A 12,058-nucleotide genomic window follows, 5' to 3' on the forward strand; every position below is an offset into this window, starting at 1 on the left:
CTCTCTCTCTCTCTCTCTCTCTCTCTCTCTCTCTCTCTCTCTCTCTCAAGGGAACTATTAAATCATCATTAGTTTATGAGTGGATTCTACAGCTACAGAGGTTTGGGTGAGTGTAATCAAAGAACTCTGTCTTAGCCACTCATTGAGCAGGGCTTAAAGAGGCAAACTGGCTGGTATGGTGGTATGTGCCCAGGGAAGCTGAGGCAGGAGGATTGTAAGTTTGAGGCCAGCCTATCCTATACAGTGGAAGCATGTATCAAATTTAATTAATTAATTTTAATTAATTGACACGATCATCTTTACGGGCATCCAACATGGAGTCGCTGTGTGGAGTGGTGTTGGGTATCATGATGGAACAGAGCCAGATAAAGTGTGACTCTGCACTCACTCTCTCCCTCCATCACTATACAGAAGAACAGCTCCTGAGTCCCACACCTGCTAAGAAAGCTTTCCCAGCTTTTTCTCCCTGACCTGGCTTGTCACTCCTCCTAACCAGGGCCAAGCATCTGACAGACTAGCATCTGACTCCTCAGACTAGTGTGTGTAACATACACTGCCTGCAGATAGCTACAGAACCAACTGTCTTCAGCTCTCTGGGAAATTTAAGGTATTTGAAAGAAAACCTTTGCCTATAGATTATTTCTGGATTTTCACCTTGGAACTAATTTACAAATATCTCCTTCTCTTCCTTCTTTTCCTCCTCCTCCTCTTCTTCTTCCTCCTCCTCTGACTCTTCCTCCTCTTCTTCTTCCTCTTCCTCTCCTTCCTCCTCTTCTTTTTACTCCTCCTCTTTTTTTACTCCTCCTTCTCTTCTTTTTACTCCTCCTCTTCCTTTTCATCTCCCTCCTCCTCCTCTTCCTCCTCTTCTTCTTCCTCTTCCTCCTCTTCTTTTAACTCCTCCTTCTCTTCTTTTTACTCCTCCTTCTCTTCTTTCTACTCCTTTTCCTTTTCATCTCCCTCCTCTTCCTCCTCCTTTTCCTCTTCTTCCCTCTCCCTCTTTTTCCCCCTCTCCTCTTCTCTTCCTTCCCCCTCTCCTCCTCTCCCTTTTCCTCATTCTCTCCCTCCCTCTTGGTCCCTTCATCTGACTTGTCACTTATAATGTATGCTAAATGAATGTCAAGTCTATTACACACAGAATGTTGTCATGAGGCTAGCCAATAAACCCCTGCTCCCTCTTACCTATACTTGGAAATTTCGTTTATTGAACTCTCCTATACCACAGATTTAAGCGAGTAGAAGGAAGGCCTTTAATTTCATTCTGTAGTGGAGGGGCTCTTGGTGAGCAATGGCACGCCCTTGTCTGCAGGGCTCAGCTGTGCTGTCTTGAGAAAGGGCTGGGGAGCCGTAAAACATCCAAAGAGAAACACCATCCTAACAGTGAGAATCGCCACTGAAAATAGACTTATTCTTCCAAAATAATAAATAGCAAAGAAGCAATTAGCTACCTCTGACCGATACTGTAGTACTGCTGGTGGACGCCCTCCCCCATCCCCCGACTCGTTCTGTTACCATCACTGGTAAACAGGAGGAATTCCAGGTTAGAGCCTCAGTTTGGAATGCTGTCCTAGTGGCTTCACGCTGCACCCGCCACTGAGCTGCTGCTGAGTCTTTCACATAGTCTAAAGGCCAAGCTCCCTTTGAATGGCTGAGTAAGAGATACTGAAAAACAGGGAACTGACTTGGATGACAAATTTTAAGTTGTTTGCGAGCATCAAATTATCAGTAGAAAGGTTCGCAGCAGAGGACCCAGGTGTTCAGGCAGGAGGGAGACTCTTCCTTAAATAAATGTATGTTCAACATCTAGATACGGAGGAGTCTGTGCCTGGGCACCCAGCCCCGTTGTTGGGATGCATGCACACCATTGACATAGACCAACCAGGACATCAGTAGTGTCGAAACAAATAGGCTTGCTAAATACAATTGTGTTTTTTCAGAAAGGAAAACCACCTCCGTCCAAGCTCCGTCTTAATGATCTTTAAAAGCCTTAGGAAGAACAGGGCATGGAGGGAAAAGAATCCCCTCAGGGGATCCTAGCACTTAATGGTGTCCCTTTCACAGTAAATGCTCCCTTTAAATAATTTATAAGTCTTTATCAATGTGTGGATATTTGTGTTTTGTGATCACTCTCAATGTGTCCCTGATATGAGATGGGATTACAGTAATGGACCCACATTTGTAACAACAGATTAAAGAAATTCGGGCCGTTGGTAGGTACCAGAGTGCTCCCATGGCTTCTGTCACACATTCACTCTGACCTTACTGAAAGGCCCCAGGAGTACAGGGAACACCACCACAGTGATGCCACCTGGGGTTACATGAAGCTAAACTGATCTGCCCAGCAAAAGAAGCAGCCAGCAGAAGGAAGGGACATCTGGCAGAGAGGGAAATATGATCTACAACTTCACATCAGACAAGGGGTCAGTGTTTAGGCTATACAAGGAACTGTAGAAATTGGGCCTGTGGAGATGGCTCAGTGGGGGATGTGCAAACATAGGGAACTGAGTTTGGATTCCTCCATACTCGGTTAAAAAACCAGTGAGGGCAGCACATGTTTATAACCCCAGCGCTGGAGTCCAGAGATAGGTAGGTCTTGAGAGCTCAAATAAGTGAGCTCAGATTCAGTGACAGGCCTTGTCCCAAAACATAAGGGGGAGTGTTACAGAGAGCACCCAATGCCAACCTCCTCTACCACCATTGTGTACGTGCACATATATCTGGTGCATATAGCAACTTGTACACACACATGCCAATCGGTGAAAGGATGGGACCCTGTCAATAGAGGACATATGCTGATGAATGGCCATTCAATAGAGGACATATGCTGATGAATGGCCATTCAACTTCCTTAGCCGTCAGAGAAATGCAAACCAAAACTGTTTGGGGAATTCTATCTCACCACAGTCAGAATGGACACAGAAGACCAAATGCTAATGAGGTCGCAGAGAGCGGAATCCTATTTACTGTTGGTGGTGGTGGTGGTGTGTAAACTGGTGGAGCTGGCAGAAATCAGCAGGGTGGGTCTTCAAGAAGCTACAACTTGAACTTGAATGACCTCACTGCTGGCCCTGCAGGACAGACCCAGAGAGCAAAGTCAGCAAGCACCACACAGAGGCTTGCACTGCCTTGTTCACTGACTTAGTATAAACAACAGTCAAGGCCTGAAACAGCCTAGACGATCAGGAAGGTAAGGAAGGTAGGAGAGAGAAAGGGGTTCTATTTAACTGCAAAGGAAAAGGAAGTCATGTCCTCTGTAGGAAGGGGGTGGGGATATCACTCTTAAGCAAAATAAGCCAGACTCAGATAATTATCATACATCTTCTTTAATATTTTATATTTATATATATTTTATATATTTTATATTTATATTTTAGAATCTAGATTTAAAACTCTCCTCTTCTACTCTTTCTCTCTCTCTCCCTCTCTCTCTCTCTCCCCCTCTCCCTCTCCCTCTCCTTCTCTGTGTGTGTGTGTGTCTGTGTGTGTGTGTGTGTTTAAAACAAATCACATTAAACTGAAACTTTCTTGTACTATGGAAGTGTAGCAAGCAGGCAAGCAATGTCGCTTGACCACACCTGCTTCGAGCTGTACAATTCTATTTCGTTGGGTCTCCCAGTAACAAACAATATTAAGCAACTTTTCTTAGTCATTCAGACACTTATCTCTTTGGATATAATGAATACTTAATATAGCACCTTTTTAGAAACTGCAGTGAATGTCTAGGGAGGTGTACTTAGTAGCCGGGCACAGAGTTACACTGCTGACTGTGCCAAAAGACTGAATAAATTCAGAAAAAGAAGCCGGCACCTCGGTCTTTCCAGGCATAGACTCATCCATGGCATTGAGACACAAGATGCCCAGCAGAACGAGCGGTGCTGGAGGTGTATAATGCCTGGTCTCAAATTATGCTGTGGAGCCTACAGTTAAAAAATCCAGTGTGACAAAAGCCTAAAAAGGCAGGCCCTGATGTGAGCGCCTAACTCCATGCTTGCTAAAAACATACGAGAAAGGTGGGTGTCCAGGTGCAGAAGAACCAAACTAGATCCATACCTCTCACACTGCACACAAATCAACTCAAGATGGAGAGAGGGCCTAATGTAAACTGACTCCAGGAGCTGACACTCTGTCAGCTGAGCCAGTGAAAGCTTCCTTGGCTCACCAGAGTCTCTGCCTAATTACACTTGTCATCAGTGGGTCCGCTTGTCAGATTCCAGGTTCGCAAGATCCAGTGGAGAAGGTTCAACAGGTAAAGTCTGCAACTTGAACCAACTGTTACATCTTAGAGATGCATCCAGTTATTTAATGGTCTTTGGGGTTGATCGCTCTGTGGTGCCTACGGGTTTATAAAGTAAATGACACGCCATTAGCATGCACATTTAATATATACGTTATTTAACAAGCTGGGTAAAACAAAGGGCAGTCCTTCTCAGACTGATCCTGATGGACCCGAGGGAGTGGTACCGTCTTAAGGATCTGAGAAACAAGGTGAGACCATGTCTCAAAAATGCAAGGGGGACAGTTCCCAGAGGATGACACCGGAGGTGACGCCAGCCCCAGAGCCACCTCCTCAGCCTCATTATCTGTGATTTAATCTACGAAGTCTCATTTTGCTTCAACTATATGAAAAGCCTCTGGGAGAATTTTGTTGTCTGGTGGTTGGCCGTACACTAGAATTTGTTCTTGCCTGAAAACTCAACCATCAAGCAAGGATACACATGCTACAGTTTCTGTGTACCTGCTTAGACGTAGGTGTGTGACAGTTGCAAAGCAGGAGGCTGTGGACTTGAGAGGGAGTTGGGCGAGGGGCTAGAGGAAGGAAAGGGGAAGGGGAACGGATGTCTTTATACTTTAATTCTAAAAATTGTTGCTGGGAACTCTGCCATTTCCCAAACCCAAGTACCTCTACCAGCACTTGCAGAATGAAGGGGAGGGGACAAAGCCATCATACGCACAGCCACACCTATGCCTAGGAGGTTCTAGTAGGTGCTCACTGTGAAAACCCAGCCACTGTCACTCATGGGCAATGCTGCACTTCAGGACTTTTAGGAGTCTGGATGCTGGAGCATTCTGATTGGTCAAGCCCTTCCTGCCCCAGTACACTGTACTTCCACGTTTATTCCCTTCCTAATCTCTCCTTCATCCCACAGATGTCAGTTCTCTGCCAAAGCCCCTCACCTACTTCTACCTCAGCTTGAGCTTCCAATGGACCTGTCAGAATCCCCAAGACAGGAGCCGGGCTCTGGCGGGATACAGTATAGCCCCGGCATGTAACAACTTCTCCATGTACTGATTCCAGAAAAGGCACAGCCATGGTGCTGAGTCACACCCATGCCAAAGCTCAGGAGACCCAGCCACCCACCTGGACATCGTGTCCCAATGCTCCCTGTCCTAACCAGTCTACTTTAAACACCTCCTCTTCCTGCCCACCACTCAGAGGAACCCTAACCTTGCTCAAGTTCAACTGCCTGCTGACCCTAGAGGGATGGAAGATATGCCCTCGGTCCTCACAGTGCAGTGATGCCTCCTGCATATCCCGCTGTGGATGCAGACAACGCACTGGCTCAGGTGGACTGTTCACACACTGTGCTCTGGCCCTTTCCCCAGTCTCACCGTGATGGAAAAGCTGGAGCTTCTTTGTGCTAGTCTCTGTATCAATGCAGGGGGCTGGATGCATCCTCTCCCCCTGTATCCACCTTCCCCCTCTGTGCCTACCCCATCTCCTCCCCCTGTGTCCACCCTATCCCCTCCCCCCTGTGTTCACCTTCCCCCTCCCCCCTGTGTCCACCTTCCCCCTCCCTCCTGTGCCTACCCCATTTCCTTCCCCCTAAGCCTACTCTATCCCCTCTTTCCTGTGCCCATCTTATCCGCTCCCTTCTGTGTCCACATGTTCCCTCACCCTGTCCCCATCCTATCCCCTCTTCCTATGCCCACCCCATTCCCTCCCCCCTGGTGTGCTAAAATATACACCCTTAAATCATTTAACTACAAGCAGAATTAGTATCAGTGGAGACAAACACAGTGCTTCCAAATCAGACATCCACTCCCTCAATCTCTGTTTCTTAAATGAACATGTTATCACGTCAAACACTGGGTTAGATGCAAGAGGCTAGGTAAATGGGTGGTAGGCCGTGCCACCCAACAGTTCCTGAGACCTCACAACCCGGGGAACATCACAGAACTCCGTGTATGAGAAGCTGTAGGCAGCAGAACCATGGAACAGGTGCTGCTTACAGCTGGAGATTTTAAAACAAATCCGTCAGATCAATCCCATGTCAGGTAAAAACACAAGCTTCTTCAACAAGTGAATGGGCCAGTAGTCGCCCATCAAAAGAGAGTGTTCCTTCTAGGAAGCAATTAAAGTTGTGTTAATATTATTCTTATTTGTGTTTGTATAATGTATAATCTACGTGTGTGTGTTTGTGTGTATATGTGTGTGTGTATGCATATGTGCAGACACATGGGCACATGTGTGTCCTGTGTGTATGTGGTATGCATATATGGTGTACGTATGTGGTGTGTGTATGTGGTGTGTGTGTGTATGTGTGTGTATGTATGTGGTGTGTGTATGTGTGTGTGCACGTATGTGGAGTATGTGTGTCTGTATGTGTGTGTACGCGTCTTTATGTGGTGTATGTATGTGTGTCTGTATGTCTATGTGTATGTGTGTGTATGTGGTGTATGTATGTGTGTCTGTATGTCTGTGTGTGCAGGCATGTTTATGTGGTGTATGTATGTGTGTGTGTGTGTGTATGTGTATGTGTGTGTATGTGGTGTGTGTATGTGTGTGTGCGCGTATGTGGAGTTTGTATGTGTGTCTGTATGTGTGTGTGTGTATGTGTGTGTATGTGGTGTATGTATGTGTGTCTGTATGTCTGTGTGTGCAGGCGTGTTTATGTGGTGTATGTACGTGTGTGTGTCTGTGTATGTGTATGTGTATGTGTGTGTATGTGTGATACATTCCAGAATGAAATGTCAAGTGTCTTCCTCTACCATTCCACAATATTTATTATTATCATTATCATTATTATTATTATCATTATCATTATTGTTATATTCCTATGTGTGATGCATATCTGGGAATGCAGGCATGTACACGGCATGGTTGGACCGTGGATGCTCGAGGATAACTTTTGATGATGGTGATCCCCTCTCACTATGAACTGCAGAGATGAGACTCAGATCAAAAGGTGTGCACATCAAGCACTTTTACCTCATGAGCCATCTGGTTAGTTTTGACTTCAAAACACTGGAAATGACCCAACTGCGCTTTGACTGAAGCTTGACAATGCCAAGAGGTCATACCCAACCAAAGGCAGCTCAGTAACACACCCGATATACACCAGGGCTGAGGAGGATCTCACAGCCTAGGTTCAAGACTCGAGACTGACTGGAAGTGGTTAAACATTACTTGATATATACAGAACTAGAAAACGAACCAAAACCATAGCAATAGAGAGTCATTTGGTAAGTGCAGAATTAGATATGCAGGGGTGTGACTGGGACGGGAGACAGTAGTGTCACAGGTGTGGTGTGTCCTGAATCTGGTAGGAACGTGAACCTGGATGTGTTAAAACCCACAGAACTGTACACTAGGAAAGTTCATGGCCAAGTATTCTTTACATATCTGGCTGGTGTTTGTAACTACCTGAGTCAGAGGCTAGCCCTGAATCAGTCTATAAAGAAATTCCATTGTCTTGTCAGAGATGTGGGAACAGGCTCAGAAGGCTGCTGAGCTAAGGGTTAGGGGATGAGCTCCTTCTTCAGCTGTCTGGCTCACAGCCTGTATGAAATGTTACTTGAGACTACATCGTCGTGAGAGCATGAGTATCTGCTGGAATCAGGGAAGAACTCTTTCTGTCCTAACAACACAGCCTAACTTGGAGCCATAAACCGTCAGAGCAGAGCCAAGGGGGCATGGGCGCAATGTAAAGAGATACAACCAATCAGCTGTCACTCGAGGAAAAACCTTCACTGCAGTGAAACAATGCAATGAACGCAAATATCAACAGGGAGAGGCTGGCAGCTTGAAGCTGGTTTCTACAGGCTGTCATAGAACTGTGACTTGTGAAGTGAAAGGACACAGAACATTTTTCACATTGGGAATGATGTCAAGTTAGAACAAATGAGAAGAGGCAGCCAGCATTCTGACACACGGTACATGAAGTAGATACTCAACCCAGTGAGGCACTGGATGTAAAGTCCAGACCTCACAGGGCCTACCCCTGAGGAGGAATCCACAGACCCCTGGCCACACCGTGAAGATCAGGCCAGTGTGCAGGTCCTGTGAGGTCACACATCACCTATGGCTCTGCCTCGGACAGATGCAGTGTAGGTGAGGAAAGCCTACTTTTCCACAACCAAAGGCATTTATAAGTGTACTTACAGAAGGCGACAGAGAAACTTTTCAAAGGAATGATAAAAAAAATGAAATGAGAAAAACAATAGCTATCATTCAACAAAGATTTTTAAAAAACAGTTTGAAATCAGAAAGAAGTAGAAATCATGACACCCCACACCTCTGGAGTAACCACTCAGACACACAAACAATGACAGGTTATCTGTCTGACTCATTCAAACAACAGCTGAGAAACCTCAGAGGAGCTGCAGAGGGAGGGGAAGTGGCTGTGGAGGAAGAAAGGGAAGCTGGGCTAGGAAGACGGTTGTCCTCCTGCCTCCTTTCTGCATCCAAGGCCAGGCAGCCCCACCTTCTGCTGCATCCCACAGCTCAGTTACCATTGCCCTGCTGCTGCATCTCTGTAGCCTTTCTCAGGGCTCTCACTAGCTCACCTGAGAACTGCCTGTCACGGGTCCCCCATCACCTCACAGTTCCTTTCCATGTGAAATGTACGCTGGAAATAAGAAGAGTTGGGGAAGGACTAACAGCTCCCTCAGTTGTTTGCATTTCAAAGCCCTGAAGTGTTTTCTAAACATCCTAGGATACTCAGCAATACTCAAAGAGAAAACAATCTCATTGACCCACTAGGGTGTCTTTCCAAAACGCTCACCTACTTCTGTACCAGGCGCCCCATGTTAAACCTCCCTGAGAGACTCTGGGAGTCTAGGTTAGAACATCAGATACTCAGGAAGAAGCTCAGAGACTTGTTGTTTGCTTTTCCACCCATATCTCCATCTAAGCCACAGGGGTACTAAGCCATCCTTCACGTTAAAAGTCTGATTGAAGTGACAACCCCTGCATCTCCTGAGTTCTATTGGGGAGTCATTCGGGGAGACCTTGAAAAGAGATATGAGAGCCTCTTGGGTATCCCTTTTCAAAATGTCATCTCTACCCACAACAGGTATGTCCTCCTGGAGCTGTGACATCATCAGGCCAGCGCTACACCCTTTTATCTCCAAAACTATGAGCTAAATAAGCCCCCTTTCTTTGTTAACTGGGCCTGCTTCAAGTAATAAAAACAGATAAAACAGAAGGCTAAAAAAAAAATAGTTTGAACTGTAGCTTGTCACCAAATTCTCAGATTCTCCCACTGTCCAGGTGAACTAAACCCTTTCATCTTCCATGATAAAGCAAATGCAACACTATGTCCACTGCCTTCCAAAAAATCCTAGTCTGCCGAAACCAAACTATTTGAACTATTTGACTATTAATATCACTAAAAGTGATATTAAAATAAGTGCACACCCACTGAGAAATCCTACCTAGAGGTCTCACTTATTGCTCTGTTGCTGTGAAGAGCCACCATGGTCAAGGCAACTCTTGTTTATAAAAGGAAGCATTTAACTGGGGGTTTGCCTGCAGGTTCCTAGAGTTAGCCCATTAGGATTATGACTATGGAGGAAGCAGACAGCCATGCTGCTGAAGATGTAGCTGAGGGCTTTACAGCCTGATCTACAGCCAGCATGGAGGGAAGAGAGGGAGGGAGAGAGGAGGGGAGGAGGGAGGGAGGGAAGAGGGAGGGAGGGGGAAGGCGGGAGGGAAGAAGAGGGGAGGGAGAGAGGCTGGGAGAGAGAAAGAGACAGAGATAGAAACAGAGAGACAGACAGACACAGAGAGACAGACAGACAGACAGACAGACAGACAGAGACAGACAAGCAGGCAGGTAGGCAAGCAGTAGACCTGGTATAGGCTTTTGAAACTTCAAAGCTGATCCCCAGCCATTACTTCATCCAACAAAGACACTCCTACCCCAGTAAGGCCACACCTCCTAATCCTTCCCAAACAGTTCATCAACTGGAGACTGTGCAAGCGTATGAGCCTCTGAAGGCCATGCTCCTTCAGACCCCTGCAGGTGCCTTTGACTGTGTTTGCTGGAAAACTTTAGCCTAGAATTCATCTCAAATATCCCGAGCAATAGCCATTCCTTCATTAGGCATTGTTTCTTCATGTTAATAACGTCTGTGGCCTCTGTCACACTTGACTGCTTGGGAAGTGGGAAGCCAGTCACCTTTCCTGTTCTCTGCTCAGTCACATCCCCCGATGTCTCTCCTCAGAGGTGAGTGTAGGCCCTGTCTTCTTGATACATGGCTTGCTCAGATTGTACTTTATTTTTTAAGATTTTTTAAAATTAATTAATTAATTAATTAATTTAGTATTTAATTTATGTGTGTGAGTACACTGTTGTTCTCTTCAAACATACCAGAAGAGGGCATTGGACTCCATTACAGATGATTGTGAACCACCGTGTGGTTGCTGGGAATTGAACTCAGGACCTCTGGAAGAGTGGTCAGTGCCCCTTAACCACTGAGCCATCTCTCCAGCTCAAATTGTACTTTTCACCAAATAATTTTAGCATTTTATACTTGGGCTTTAAAATGTACTGAAGCTAAAAGGAATATCCATTGACTATACTTGAAAACACTAAAATCATACTGTCTTTATAGCAACCTGTGACCAAATGCCATGCCTTTACATTTCGGGGCAGTAATACAAATACATGGGAAGTCTTGCTTTGACTTCCAAGTTGAGCCACTACTTTGAGCATGGGAGAAGTACTCAGTTCCCATAGTCACTGCACTTGTGAAACAGGCCATGTGAGGCGATCTGGGGAGGCAACAGGTAGCCAGAACACTGAAACTTGACTGGCTCCTTCCTACTACAGAAGATAGGCCATGTCATGACAGTCCACTCAAAAAGCAAAGAAACAAACAAACACTCTCACATTATCAAATCTTCATAGGTATTTGAGGACTTTGGTTAAGTTTCCTAGAAGGTCCAGGTTCCACAGTGCCTGCCTATCTCTCCAGACTCCTCCTATGATGTTCCAAAGAGGCTATGTCTGCTTTGAAGTTTTCTCATAACTGCACCCTCCCACACAGCTCAGACTTCTGGGGACTACATTTTATCTTTGTAGCAAACCTCCTTCCAGAGACAAGAGCTGATCTCGCCAGAGCAAGGAGGTACATGCTGCCCTTTCCTCTCTGCCCTTCCTAAAACTGAATTCAACAGCTTAGATGGCTGATATCGAAACAAGGGAAGAAAAGTCAAAGAAAAACATGAAGAACGAGATCACGCCAAATGGAAGAACAACTACAGAAAGGTTGTCACCATGTGACCCCTCAATCCCGCACCAACTGCAAATACAGGAAAGCAAAGAAACAAACAAACAAAAGTTTTCAACCTGGAGGACAGCACCCCACAACTGCCACTGCAGAGTGACCAAGAAGGACCTGCCACACATGGGCCTTATTTCACCCCAGCTGCCATCAGAGCACTGGCCACCTTGCCTGCTCAGCCCATTGCCTCCTACCACACCACTGCTTCCTAAATCCGCTCCTCCTCTCTCCTCCCAGGCTCTCAGAAATCAAGCCCAGAAGTCCTACTCCCTGTTTCTCAAAGCTGCTCAGTCCACACCAGCATGCTAGAATTTAAATGTCTTGTTAAACTCTTCTATGCCAGACATTACACTAAATCTTTCTAATATGTGCAATCAGCAATGCCGAAACAATGTTACTGTTTGTTCTAAGCACTCCATGGCTTCTCTGCAACAATTTGAGTCTTTAGTCTTCCAGGTGTCCTGATGCCTGCTTCCTGAAGCACTGACCTCGAACCCAGCAAACACAAGAAGTCCTGTAGAGCCCACGCAAACTAGGTCAACAGGCACTG

At 45.9% G+C, this 12,058-nt stretch overlaps 1 protein-coding gene across 1 annotated transcript in view; it reads right to left on the minus strand.

Moving 5' to 3' along the window:
- Pde10a (phosphodiesterase 10A) overlaps positions 1–1,489 on the minus strand; it is a 66,129-nt gene extending 64,640 nt beyond the window's left edge. Inside the window, exon 1 of the mRNA XM_028781474.1 lies at positions 1,453–1,489. Within this exon, the coding sequence (XP_028637307.1) occupies positions 1,453–1,489 (37 nt within the window). The remainder of the gene's footprint in view (positions 1–1,452) is intronic.
- Positions 1,490–12,058: the final 10,569 nt, after the last annotated feature.

This window comes from Grammomys surdaster, unplaced genomic scaffold (genome assembly GCF_004785775.1).
Source record: "Grammomys surdaster isolate TR1022 unplaced genomic scaffold, NIH_TR_1.0 447, whole genome shotgun sequence".
Taxonomy (NCBI): Eukaryota; Metazoa; Chordata; class Mammalia; order Rodentia; family Muridae; genus Grammomys; species Grammomys surdaster.